The 14,153-nt window shown below is 37.6% G+C and overlaps 1 protein-coding gene and 1 pseudogene across 2 annotated transcripts in view; both read left to right on the top strand.

Moving 5' to 3' along the window:
* The window catches only part of LOC138080929 (testis-expressed protein 10-like), a 29,570-nt gene extending 23,927 nt beyond the window's left edge, over positions 1–5,643 (top strand). The window contains exon 9 of one of the 2 annotated variants that reach the window (XM_068973822.1): positions 3,796–5,643. In XM_068973822.1, coding sequence (XP_068829923.1) covers positions 3,796–3,815 — 20 coding nt within the window. In that variant the 3' untranslated portion in view covers positions 3,816–5,643. Of the gene's footprint in view, positions 1–1,601; positions 3,556–3,795 lie in introns of those variants that run through there. The other variant, XM_068973821.1, reaches the window with a different exon arrangement.
* LOC138081213 (nicotinamide/nicotinic acid mononucleotide adenylyltransferase 1 pseudogene) lies at positions 2,145–3,551 on the top strand (annotated as a pseudogene).
* Positions 5,644–14,153: the final 8,510 nt, after the last annotated feature.

The raw sequence follows: 14,153 nt of genomic DNA, 5'->3' as shown, positions 1-14,153 counted from the left end.
AATCAGTAACACTCAAAATTCTGAAAGCTAATGTGTCACTTTGCTGTCTATCCAGTCTTTATGACCATTGTCTTAGAATCAAGGATTCAAGACAAGATGTGGACAATGACTAGAGTCACTCTGACTCGCACCCCCAGCACTCAGGGACAGCACAAAGCTGTGAGATATGTTCACAACAACTTTGAAATGAAGTTGTTTCAAGTTCATTGAAAGAACCTTTCTACCTGTGGGAGTGCCCAGGATCCCAAGTGTCCAGGATACTATGAACCCAAGATCCTTTCCTATGCATGGTATTGTACAATCTCCTGTTTGCTTTTTTTAAACTATTGGTTTTAAGTAAAGTATGTCTTTTTGCCCTATTGTTTTTACTGAAAGGCAATTTTTAAGTCAAGTTTGTCAGTCTCCAAAACGCACATCATATTGCTATGAAAAATTCCCTGAGATTGTTTATACTACTTGCAAGGTGTTAAGCTTCACAAAAAAATTTTTTTAATTGGAAATACATTTTTTAAATTTTACTTTACAATACTGTATTGGTTTTGCCATACATTGACATGAATCTGCCATGAGTGTACATGAGTTCCCAATCCTGAACCCCCTTCCCACCTCCTTCCCCATATCATCACTCTGGGTCATCCCAGTGCACCAGCCCCAAGCATCCTGTATCCTGTATCAAACCTAGACTGGCGATTCGTTTCTTACATGATAGTATACATGTTTCAATGCCATTCTCCCAAATCATCCCACCCTCTCCCTCTCCCACAGAGTCCAAAAGTCTGTTCTATACATCTGTGTCTCTTTTGCTGTCTCGCATACAGGGTTATCATTATCATCTTTCTAAATTCTACATATATGTGTTAATATACTGTATTGGTGTTTTTCTTTCTGGCTTACTTCACTCTGTATAATTGGCTCCAGTTTCATCCACCTCATTAGAACTGATTCAAATGTATTCTTTTTAATGGCTGAGTAATACTCCATTGTGTATAAGTACCACAGCTTTCTTATCCATTCGTCTGGAAATACATTTCTATTTAGACAAATTTCACTTAGATTTGCAGAAGAGTTTCCAGGAGTACAAAGAGTTTCCTTATATCTATCCTTCATTCAGATTCCCCCAGTGTTACCTTACATAACCATTGCACATTTATCAATACTAAGAAATTAACATTGATACATTACTATCAACTAAATTTTATTTCAATGTAACCCATTTTTCCACTGATTTCTCAAAACCACATACTGCATTTAGTCATCACATTTCTAAATATTTTTTAATCAGACAGTTTATCAATCTGTCTTATTTCTCTTGATGCTTTTGAAGAATACTGGTCAAGTATCTGGTAAAATGTCCTTCAGTTTGGGTTTGTCTATTGTTGTCCCTTGATTAGATGGAGTTTGGAAAAATTGGAGGGAGAACTTATTTTTATAAAAATACAGTTAGGGTGATTTGCCTGTCTCATCACATTTTATCAGAAGATGTATGATGTCAAAATGATTTGTTACTGGCAACCTTAATTTGGTCACTAGGTTAATTGGTGTCTGCCCATATTTTCTGCTCTGAAGTTATTATTTTTTCCTTTCTGTTCTCTATTTATTAGAAGACAGACACGGTCCAGCCCACACTTAACAGAGGGGAATTTACCTTCACCTCCTGGAGAGAGAAATAACAAAGAACTTGCAGACATATGTCACAATCACCATAGTAATTAATAAATATTTGGCATTCATCCATGGATATTGCCTCCAACAATGTAACTGTGATGTTCTAGTGGTAATTTCCGGTTTTCCTCATTCTGCCCACATTTATTAATTGGAATTCTTCTGTAAGGAAGCTTTTTCCCTTTCCCTCTCTTTATTTACCTAGTTATTGGAGACATAATTGAACTCTAAATAGATTAAAGAGCAAAAGTAAGAAGAAAAAAAAAAAGCTAACCTAAGGATAGGGAAAACCATATAAATACACCAAAAACATTAAAGACAATCAACATTTTCAATCAACAGTTGATACCCATAGAGTGTTTTAAAACACTTTAACAGACAGGGAACAACATATATGAAGCATACTGTAAGTTTTTGAGACATATGTAAAAGACAATAAATCAAAGTCTAAAATAGGCAGGAGAAGAAGGGGACAACCGAGGATGAGATGGCTGGATGTCATCACTGACTCGATGGATGTAAGTCTGAGTGAACTCTGGGAGATGGTGATGGACAGGGAGGCCTGGCGTGCTGCGATTCATGAGGTCACAAAGAGTCGGACACGACTGAGCAGCTGAACTGAACTGAACTGAAAATACCCAAAAATTCTTACAAATGAACTACCAAGATGATGACAACAACAAGATGACAACAAATAACAACACAAAAGCAACAAAGTTAAGGAGTTCCTATTTTAAAAAAGCAACAAAGGATATGAATGGGCAATAACAAGAAAACTACTTTAAAATTCCACTTGATAAACTAAGATATGTAAATTAAAGCAATGAGATACAAGGATTCTTGTCAGTCAACCTTGAGGACGTGAGTCACAATATGCATGCGGATCCTCTGTTCTAGCTCAGCTTGAAGAAGACTGTTGACACACAAGTTGGAATGACTCTGACACCCAGCCTTGAAAAACGCTTCAGAATGACAGAATTTCCTTTGTAGGAATGACAAAGGACGTATCAGGGTTTTGCACTTAGACCAACAACTTAAGATTGTTAGCCTAGAAAATTCTGAGAAGACAACTATGGTTCTTGCTTGCGGTTTTTTAATTTCAGTCATCAACATGCACCTCAGGTTGTTTGAACTGGTCAAGAACTACATGAACACAATAGGAAAATATACAGTTAGACAAGGCACAATTTATCCTGTCAGCAAGGTATATAAGAAGCATCAAACTCTTCTTTGCCCATTGCCGAGTTATCATTGCATATCTTGCCACCAAGAATTCAAAGTAGGTGGAAGTGGGTGCATGGGAAAACCTTCAGAAGGAGTGGCTAGAGACTGCTAAGGTGCTCAGACACCATCGAGAGAAATTGGAGGCTAGGAGCTGTGATCACCAGAAGGACTCACCTATGCCAGAAAGATCGGAATGTAGGAGGAAGTTGGCTGAACAAAGTCAAAATTTTAGTCAAAAGAAATCCGTCGGGTCAGAAGCAAAAGGTGTGCCAAAGGTAATCTTGCTGTGTGGGGCAGATTTATTGGGGTCCTTTGGTGATCCCAACCTGTGGAAGAATGAGGATTTCACTCAAATTGTAAGAAAGTATGAGCTCATAGGTATTACTCAGGCTGGAACTGTTGTTCAGAAATTCATCTGTGAACCAGATGTTCTGTGAAAACATCAGAACAACATTCTTCTGGTGAATGAATGGATCACCAATGACATCTTATTCACAAAGACCCAGCAAGCCCTCAGAAGGAGTTAGAGCATTCACTATTTGGTACTAGATCTTGTCCAAGAGTATACTGAAAAGCATAATTTTTATGACTCCAAGAGTGAAGAGAGGCATTTTGGGATGATACTGGCTCCTTCACAGAAAAATAGTGCAGATTCTAAGTCATAAAAAATTCTACAGCATGATATTTTGGATTTCCTTTGGGGAATTTGAGACAATCAAAGTGTTAGTAACTGGGGGAAAGAATTGTGATCCTGTCACTTAAACTAAATATTAAAAGTTTGATAAAAATCAGTAGTAAGTCAAAATCAGTTTTGTCTGTCTATCAGAAGTTGCTAAGGTGAATGTTTTCAATATGGTCTCTCTTTTTCAGGATGTACAAATCCTTTTATCTCTATTTTTGTCTTTCCAGCTGTGTTGGGGTATAATTGACATACAGCACTGCCTAAGCTCTGTATATTGTCACCCTGCTTACTTAACTTATATGCAGAGTACATCATGAGAAACACTGGACTGGAAGAAGCACAGGCTGGAATCAAGATTGCCGGGAGAAATATCAATAACCTCAGATATGCAGATGACACCACCCTTATGGCAGAAAGTGAAGAGGAACTAAAAAGCCTCTTGAGGAAAGTGAAACAGGAGAGTGAAAAAAGTTGGCTTAAAGCTCAACATTCAGAAAACGAAGATCATGGCATCTGGTCCCATCACTTCGTGGGAAATAGATGGGGAAACAGTCAAAACAGTGTCAGACTTTATTTTGGGGGGCTCCAAAATCACTGCAGATGGTGACTGCAGCCATGAAATTAAAAGAGCTTACTCCTTGGAAGGAAAGTTATGACCAACCTAGATAGCATATTCAAAAGCAGAGACATTACTTTGTCAACAAAGGTCTGTTTAAAGGCTATGTTTTTTCCAGTGGTCATGTATGGGTGTGAAAGCTGTACTGTCAAGAAAGCTGAGCACCAAAGAATTGATGCTTTTGAACTCTGGTGTTGGAGAAGACTCTTGCGAGTCCCTTGGACTGCAAGGAAATCCAACCAGTCCATCCTAAAGGATATCAGTCCTGGTTGTTCTTTGTAAGGACTGATGCTAAAGCTGAAACTCCGATACTTTGGCCACCTCATGTGAAGAGTTGACTCATTGGAAAAGACTGATGCTGGGAGGGATTGGGGGCAGGAGGAGAAGGGGACGACAGAGAATGAGATGGCTGGATGGCATCACCAACTCGATGGACATGAGTTTGGGTAAACTCCAGGAGTTGGTGATGGACAGGGAGGCCTGGCATGCTGCAATTCATGGGGTCGCAAAGAGTCAGACATGACTGAGCAACTGAACTGACTGACTGACTGAAGCCTACAGTATAATTATTTAATTTAAATATATCATGAAATGATAACTGCAGTAAGTTTAGTAAGCATCATTTTCTCATATAGATACAAAGTAAAAAGAAAAAAAATAAGTTTCCTTGTGATGTGAACTCTAGGAATTACTCTCTTAATAATTGTCATATATAATACATAGCAGTGTTAATTATATTGATCCTGTTGTACATTACAACCCTTGTACTTTTTATCTTATACCTGGAAGTTTTTACCCTTTGATTCTCTTCATCCAGTTCCCCCATCTCTGGTAACCTCAAATCTGATCTCTTTTTTTAGGAGTTTTTCTGTCTGGTTTTTGAAGTGTAATTGACCCACAACACTGTACGCAATACAGTGATTCAGTCCTTTTATACATTACAAAGTGATTACCATTGCTTTAGCTTTAAAACAAGGGATCAGCAGCACTACAACCAGAAGAACATTTAATCAAACTACAAAAAGAATTCAAAATGAACATCCTGGCTTTACCACATAAGAGAAGCAGAGTGACAAGCACGGGTACATTTAAGATCCTTACTTCAGTGATGAAGAGAACTAACATTTTATGCATACATTTTTCTATGCAGTCTTCCCCCAGGATGACCAAAGAAGTAATTCTTAAAAGAGCAATCTTGTAAAATGCACCACTGATCAGTCATCTCCAGCTCTGCAAAATACAGGCTGTAAGTGCTTCTGGCAAAAACTTTATACCTATAATTTGTTCTCCAGCACACGTCTGAAATCCAGTGAAACTTTGCCAAGACACACTTGCCAGCAGCACCACCTTTGGAGGAAGGGAGAGGGGTCTAAGTCCTTTAGAAAGCTGCACAGGGGTTTTTGTCCCCCTCTGCCTGCACCACCCCAGAGGTAGAAAGCCTCTCCCTTACATGTCTTATGTACATTCTCTTCACACTAATCTGTTGTGGCTCATGTTCTAGTACTGGTCATCCACCATTGGTCTTTAGGATGACATCATCCTTCCTAGAACAGAAGGAACCACAGAGAATGACAGATCTCACTCAAGGATTTTATGAAATATGAATGCTTTTAGCCTTTCAGTTCAGTTCAATTCAGTCGCCCAGTCGTGCCCGACTCTTTGCGACCCCATGAATCGCAGCACTCCAGGCCTCCCTGTCCATCACCAACTCCCGGAGTTCACTCAAACTCACGTCCATCGAGTCGGTGATGCCATCCAGCCATCTCATCCTCTGTCGTCCCCTTTTCCTCCTGCCCCCAATCCCTCCCAGCACGAGAGTCTTTTCCAATGTGTCAACTCTTCGCATGAGGTGGCCAAAGTACTGGAGTTTCAGCTTTAGCATCATTCCTTCCAAAGAATACCCAGGACTGATCTCCTTTGGAATGGACTGGTTGGATCTCCTTGCCTTTACTGAGAGCTTAATCATCAAAAAGATGAATGGATGTGAGAAATGCCACACTGGCTCACCCTGGAAGATTCTTCAGCTCAGGATTTGGGGCACTGATGAATGACTTGTAGAAGAACAACCAGTGATCTCAATCCAAAACTCTGGAGTTTCTGAAGAGCACTACTATTTCTATTCCAGCTCACTCTGAATCTGCCATTTGTTAATTTACACAGAAAAAGGGTCTCTTTTCTTATGCTTTTTTACTTCTTGTCCTTTTATATAGACTCTAATCAAAGTAGAATTCCCAAATAATAATTAAAGTCATTGTTGTTGTTTAGTTGCTAGGTCATGTCCGACTCATGACCCCATGGACTGTGGCACTCCAGGCTCCTCTCTCCATGCAATTCTCCAGGCAAGAATACTGAAATAGGTAGCCATTCCCTTCTCCAGGGGATCTTCCCAACTCAGGGATCAAATCTGGTCTCCTACATTGGCAGGCAGATTCTTCACCACCGAGTCATCAGGGAAGCCCCAGTTTAGCTTTATACTAAAAACATAAGCTTGTTATATAATTTTCTATTGACTAAAATTTTGTGGAGTGTTCACCAACTTATAAAGCAAGAGGACCAAGTTAGCTTTTTATATACTAGTTTATGTTCATGAAAGTCATTCTGTGATAGAAACAGGACTAAAGTTAAATTTGCAATGAAAATGGAATAATTTACTTTTTTGCAATTTATATTTCATACCTACACCTGATGAAGGGTTTATAATTCTACAGAGAAAAAAATACTTAAAATTGGGCAATCATATAGTCAGATCTGAATCTATAGTTTAAAAAGAGAAAATGTTAAATAAAGCAAATGCAAAACTAGCAACAACAATGAGCTACACTTCACATCCATCAAAATGACAAATAAGGCCAATAAAGAGGAACTGTGGTTCCTGAGGGACGCTGGATGCAGAGAAACTGAAGATGTAGTTGACCAGATTTTGGAAATAACTACAACAGGAGGTCTGAAAAACAGATTGTTTTTATCTCATCAGTCCTAGATGAAGAGGTCAAGCCATAAGCTTTTGGATTGGGAACATACTCCAAGACCTTAGACTACCAGAGAACTAACCCTCAGTTCAGTTCAGTTCAGTTCAGTCGCTCAGTTGTGTCTGACTCTTTGAGACCCCATGAATCGCAGCATGCCAGTCCTCCCTATCCATCACCAACTCCTGGAGTTCACTCATATTCACGTCCATCGAGTCAGTGATGCCATCCAGCCATCTCATCCTCTGTCGTCCCCTTCTCCTCCTGCCCCCAACCCCTCCCAGCATCAAAGTCCTTTCCAATGAGTCAACTCTGCGCATGAGGTGGCCAAAGTACTGGAGTTTCAGCCTCAGCATCATTCCTTCCAAAGAAATCCCAGGGCTGATCTCCTTCAGAATGGACTGGTTGGATCTCCTTGCAGTCCAAGGGACTCTCAAGAGTCTTTTCCAACACCACAGTTCAAAAGCATCAATTCTTTGGCACTCAGCCTTCTTCACAGTCCGACTCTCACAAACCTAGAGAGTATCAAATAGTGAGAACTCACACACAAAAAAGCCACTCGAATACAAGACCCAGCATCACGCAACCACCAGTAGCACCCTGTGCAGGGCACCTCATCTAAACAACAAACAAAACAAAAATATAAAAAAGTCATCAGAAGACAGGATTACCACCTCACTCAGCCTTGCTGATCAGCGGGGAAAAAAGGAAAACAACAACAACTCAGCACAAATCTCACCCTATACGAAGCTTACACAAACCATTGGACCAATCTTAGGAGGGCAGAAATCAAAGGGAAGAAAGAATTCAACCTTGAAGTCTGGGAAAAGGAGATCTCAGACAAAATAAGTTTTAAAAAAAATAATGAAAACGCAGAGAAATACTACACAAATGAAGGAACAAACTAGAAACACAGAAGTCCAAATAAATGAAGAGGAAATAGGCAAATTACCTGAAAAAATTTTCAGAATAATGACGTAAAGATGATTTAAAAAAGAAAAACCTTGAAAACAGAATGGAGAAAATGCAAGAATCAATTAACAAAGACCTAGAAGAATTAAAGAATAAACATACAGAGACAAACAACACAATTACTGAAATTAAAAATACTCTAGAGGGAGTATTCAGAAGAATATCTGAAACAGAAGAACAAATCAGTGAACTAAAAGATAAAATGGTGGAAATAACTTCTGAAGAGCAGATAAAGCAAAAAAAATGAAAAGAACTGAGGATAGTCTCAGAGACCTCTGGGAAAATATCAAACACAGCAACATTTGAATTACAGGAGTACAAGAAGAAGAAGAGAAAAAAAGGTATGAGAAAAATTTTGAAGTGATTATAGGTGAAAATTTCCCCAACATGAAGAAGTAAATAGTCAATCAAGTCCAAGAGGTGCAGAGTCCCATACAGGATAAGCCCAAGGAGAAACACACCAAGACACATACTAACAAAGACTAAACACATAGAAAAAATATTAAAAGCAGCAAGAGAAAAGCAACAAGTAACATTCAAGGGAAACCCCATACGTTTAACAGTTGATCTTTCAGCAGAAACTGCAGACCAGAAGAGAATGGCAGGATATATTTAGAGTCTGAAAGGGAAAAATCTACAACCGAGATTTCTGTACCCAGCAAGGATCTCACTCAAAATTGATGGAGAAATAAAAAGCTTTTCAGACAAGCAAAAGGTAAGAGAATTCAGTACCACCAAACCAGCTTTACAACAAATTTTAAAGGGACTCACAGAGTAAAGAAATACAAGAGAAGAAAAAACTCTACAAAATCAACCCCAAACAATTAAGAAAATGGCAATAGGAACATATATATCAATAATTACTTTAAATGTAAATGAATTAAATGCTCTGACCAAAAGACACAGACTGGCTGAATAAATACAAAAACAAGACCCATATATATGCTATCTACAAGAGACCCACTTCAGACCTCAAGACACATATAGATTGAAAGTGAGAGGATGGAAAAATATATTTCATTCAAATGGGAAGCAAAAGAAAGCTGGAGTAGCAATCTTCATATCAAACAAAATAGAGCTTAAAATAAAGAAGATTATAAGAGATAAAGAAGGACAGTACATAATGATCAAGGGATCTGTCCAAGAGGAAAACATAACAATTGTAAATATCTGTGCACCCACATAGAAGCACCTCAATACATAAGACAAAAAATAACGGACATAAAAGGAGAAACTAACAGTAACACAATAATATCAGGAGACTTTAACACCCAGTCACACCAATGGACAGATCATCAAAACAGAATATTACTAAGGAAACACAAGTCTTAAATGATACGTTAGATGAGATGGATCTCATTGATATCTTCAGGACATTCCATCCAAATGCAGAAGAATGCACCTTTTCAAATGCACATGGAACATTCTCCAGGATAGACCACATCTTGGGTCACAAATCAAACCCCAGTAAATTTAATAAAATTGAAATCCTATTAAGCATCTTTCCTGACCACAACACTATGAGACTAGATCTCAAGTACAAGAAAAAGAACTGTAAAAAAAAAACACAAGCACATGGAGATTAAACAATACATTTCCAAATAATCAACAGGTTACTGAAGAAATCAAAATGGAAATTAAAAAAAGAGTCTACAAACAAATTATGATGAAAACATGACAACTCAAAACCTATGGGATGCAGCAAAAGCAGTTCTAAGAGGGAAGTTTTTAGCAATACAATTGTACCTCAAGAAACAAGAAAACCATTGAATAGACAACCTACCTTTACAGCTAAAACAGCTGGGAAAAGATGAACAAAAAAAAAATTAGTAGAAGGAAATAAATCATAAAGATCTGAGCAAAAATTAAAAAAAAGAAATAGAAGAAACATTAGTAAAGATTAATAAAACTAAAAGCTGGTTCTTTGAGAAGATAAACAAAACTGAAAAAACTTTGGCCAGACTCATCAAGAAAAAAAGAGAGAAGAATCAAATCAACAAAATTAGAAATGAAAAAAGAGCAGTTACAACAGATAATGCAGAAATACAGAGGACTAGAAGAGGCTATTATGAACAATATATGGCAATAAAATGGATAACCTGGAAGAAATGGACAGATGCTTAGAAAAGTTCAGTCTTCCAAGACTGAACAAAAATTATGAACAATCCAATTACAAGCACTGAAACAGAAGTTGTGATCAAAAATCTCCCCAAAAACTAAAGCCCAGGACCAGATGGCTTCACAGGAGAATTCTATCAAACATTTGGAGAAGAGCTAATGCCTATCCTTCTAAAACACTTTCAAAAAATTGCAGAGGAAGGAACACTTTCAAACCCATTCTATGAGGCCACCATCACCCTAATACCAAAATCAGACAAAAACAACACACAAAAAAGAAAACTACAGGCCAATATCACTGATGAACATAGATGCAAAAGTCCTCAACAAAATTTTAGCAAACAGAATTCAGCAACACATCAAAAGGCTCATACACCATGATCAAGTTGGGTTTATTCCAGGGATGGAAGGATTCTTTTAACATAGGCAAATCAATCAATGTGATACACCATATTAACAAACTGAAAGATAAAAACCATATGATCATCTCAATAGATGCAGAAAAAAAAACCTTTGACAAAATTCAGTACCCATTTATGATTAAAACTTTTCAAAAAATGGGCATAGAAGAAACCTACCTCAACATAGCAAAGTCCATAAATGATAAGCCTACAGCAAACATTATTCTCAATGGTGAAAAACTGAAAACATTCCCCCTAAGATCAGAAACTAGACAAGGGTGCCCACTTTCCCCACTATTATTCAACACAGTTCTGGAAGTCTTAGCTACAGCAGTCAGAGAAGAAAAAGAAATAAAAGGAATCCAGATACAAAAAGAAGAAGTAAAGCTCTCACTGTCTGCAGATGACATGATACTGTACATAGAAAACCCTAAAGATAGTATCAGAAAATTACTAGAGCTAATCAATGAATTTAGCAAAGTTACAGGATACAAAATCCATACACAGAAATCACTTGCATTTCTATATAATAATAATGATGAATCAGAAAGAGAAATAAAGGAATCAATCCCATTCACCATTGCAAAAAAAAAAAGAATAAAATATCTAGGAATAAACTTACCTAAGGAGATGAACTATACAGAAAATTATAAATATACACAGAAAATTATAAGACACTGATGGAAGGAATCAAAGACAGCATAAACAGATGGTGAGATATTCCTTTTTCCTGGGTAGGAAGAATCAATATTGTGAAAATGACTATACTACCAAATGCAATCTACAGATTTAATGAGATACCTATCAAATTACCAATGGCATTTTTCACAGAACTAGAACAAAAAATTTTGCAATTCGTATGGAAACACAAAAGACCACAAATAGCCAAAGCAGTCTTGAGAAAGAAGAACAGAGCTGAAGAATCAACCTTCCTGACTTCAGATTATAGTACAAAGCTACAGTCATCAAGACGGTATGGTACTGGCACAAAAACAGAAATATAGAACAAGATAGAAAGCCCAGAAAAAAAAAATGTGCCTAAGGGTACCATATTTTTGACAGAGGAGTCAAGAATATATAATGGGGCAAAGACAGCCTCTTCAATTCATGGTGCTGGGGAAACTGGACAGCTACATGTGAAAGAATGAAATTAGAACACTTCCTAACACCATACACAAAGATAAACTCAAAATGGATTAAAGGGCTGAATGAAAGGCCAGAAACTATAAAACTCTTAGAGGAAAACATAGGCAGAACACTCAATGACATAAATCAAAGCAAGATCCTCTATGGCCCACCTCCTAGAGTAACGGAAATAAAAACAAAAGTAAACAAGTGAGACCTGATTAAATCTAAAAGTTTTTTCACAGCAAAGGAAATTATAAGCAAGGTGAAAAGACAACCCTCAGAATGGGAGAAAATAATAGCAAATGAAACAACTGACAAAAGATTAATTTCCAAAATATACAAGCAGCTCATACAACTCAATACTAGAAAAACAAACAACCCAATCAAAAAATGGGAAAAAGATCTAAACAGACATTTCTTCAAAGAAGTCATACAGATAGCTAAAAAAACACATGAAAAGATGCTCAACATCATTCATTATTAGAGAAATGCAAATCAAAACTACCATGAGATATCACATAACACCCTTCAAAATGGCCATCAACAAAAAGTCTACAAACAATAAATGCTGGAGAGGGTGTGGAGAAAAGGGAATGCTCTTGCACTGACGGTGGTAATGTAAATTGATACAGCCACTATGGAAGATGGTATGGGGATTCCTTAAAAAATTAGGAATAAAATCACCATATGACCCAGCAATCCCACTACTAGGCATATACCCTAAGGAAATCAAAATTGAAAAAGACACATGTATCCCATTGTTCACTGCAACACTATTTACAATATCTAGAACATGGAAGCAACCTAGATGTCCATTGACAGATGAATGGATAAAGAAGTTGTGTTATATATACACATGGAATATTACTCAACCATAAAAAGGAACACATTTGAGTCAGTTCTAATGAAGTGGATGAACCTAGAGCCTTTATACAGAGCCTATTATACAGAAGTAAGTCAGAAACAGAAAGATAAATATCGTGTCTAACACATACATATGGAATCTAGAAAAATGGTACTGAAGAATTTATTTACAGGGAAGCAATGAAGAAATAGACATAGAGAATAGACTTATGGATATGCAGAGAGGAGAGGAGAGGGTGAGATGTATGGAAAGAGTAGCATGGAAACTTACATTACGATATGTAAAATAGATAGCCAACAGGAATTTGCTGTATGGCTCAGGAAACTCAAACAGGGGCTCTGTATCAATCTAGAGGGGTGGGATGAAGAGGGATTGGAGGGAAGTTTAAAAGGGAGGGGATATATGTATACTTATGGCTGATTCATGTTGAGGTTTGACAGAAAACCACAAAATTCTGTAAAGCAATTATCCTTTGATTAAAAAATAAAAATAAAATAAAATTAATGACATTTAAAAAATGACAAAGAAGATGGATAATGATAATATGTGTTGGCCCAAAATGTGAAGAAGCAGAATTTTTCAAGCCCTTCTATGTGAGTGTAAATTACAGAGCCTTCTGGAAAGGAATCTGGGAAATATTCAATGAAATAAAGTATGTATCCTATGACCAGTGATCCCACTTCTCGGTATGTATGCCAGAGATATTTTTATACAGGTCCGTAAGGAAACATACACAAGGGCTTGGTTTGTTGTGACAGAGAATTTGAAATAATGTGATCTTTAATATTAGGTGAATGGATGGGGGAAATCTGTGAGTGGTGCAAGCTATTGAATACTCTGGAGCAAAGAGCACTAAAGTAGAAGTACATATGGCAACATAGGCAGATCTATAATGCTGAAGGGAAAGGGTAAGATACAGAAAAAGGGTTGTTGTTGCTATTGTTGTTCAGTCACTCAGTCACATCCAACTCTTTGAGACCCCATGGACTGCAGCATACTAGGCTTCCCTGTCTATCACCATGTCCCAGAGCTTGCTCAAACTCACTTGCATTGAGTTGGTGATGCCAACCAACCATCTCATCCTCTGTCAGCCCCTTCACCTCCTGCCCTCAGTCTTTCCCAGCATCATGGTCTTTTCTAATGAGTCACCTCTCCACGTCATGTGGCCAAAATACTGGAGCTTCAGCTTCAACATCGGTTCAGGGTTGATTTCCTTTAGGATTGACTGATTTAATCTCCTTGCAGCCCAAGGGACTCTCAAGAGTCTTCTTCAACATCACAGTTCAAAAGCATCAATTGTTATGGTCCAACTCTCACATCCATACATGACTACCAAAAAAAACATAGCTTTGACTATATGAACCTTTGTTGACAAAGTAATGTGTCTGCTTTTAATATGCTGTCTAGGTTTGTCACAGCACTTCTTCCAAGGAGCAGGTCTCTTAATTTCATGGCTGCAGTCACGATCTGCAGTGATTTTAGAGTCCAAGAAAATAAAGTTTGTCACTGTTTCCATTTT

This window comes from Capricornis sumatraensis, chromosome 6, assembly GCF_032405125.1.
Source record: "Capricornis sumatraensis isolate serow.1 chromosome 6, serow.2, whole genome shotgun sequence".
NCBI lineage: Eukaryota > Metazoa > Chordata > Mammalia > Artiodactyla > Bovidae > Capricornis > Capricornis sumatraensis.
This window is presented reverse-complemented; position numbering and strand designations above follow the sequence as displayed.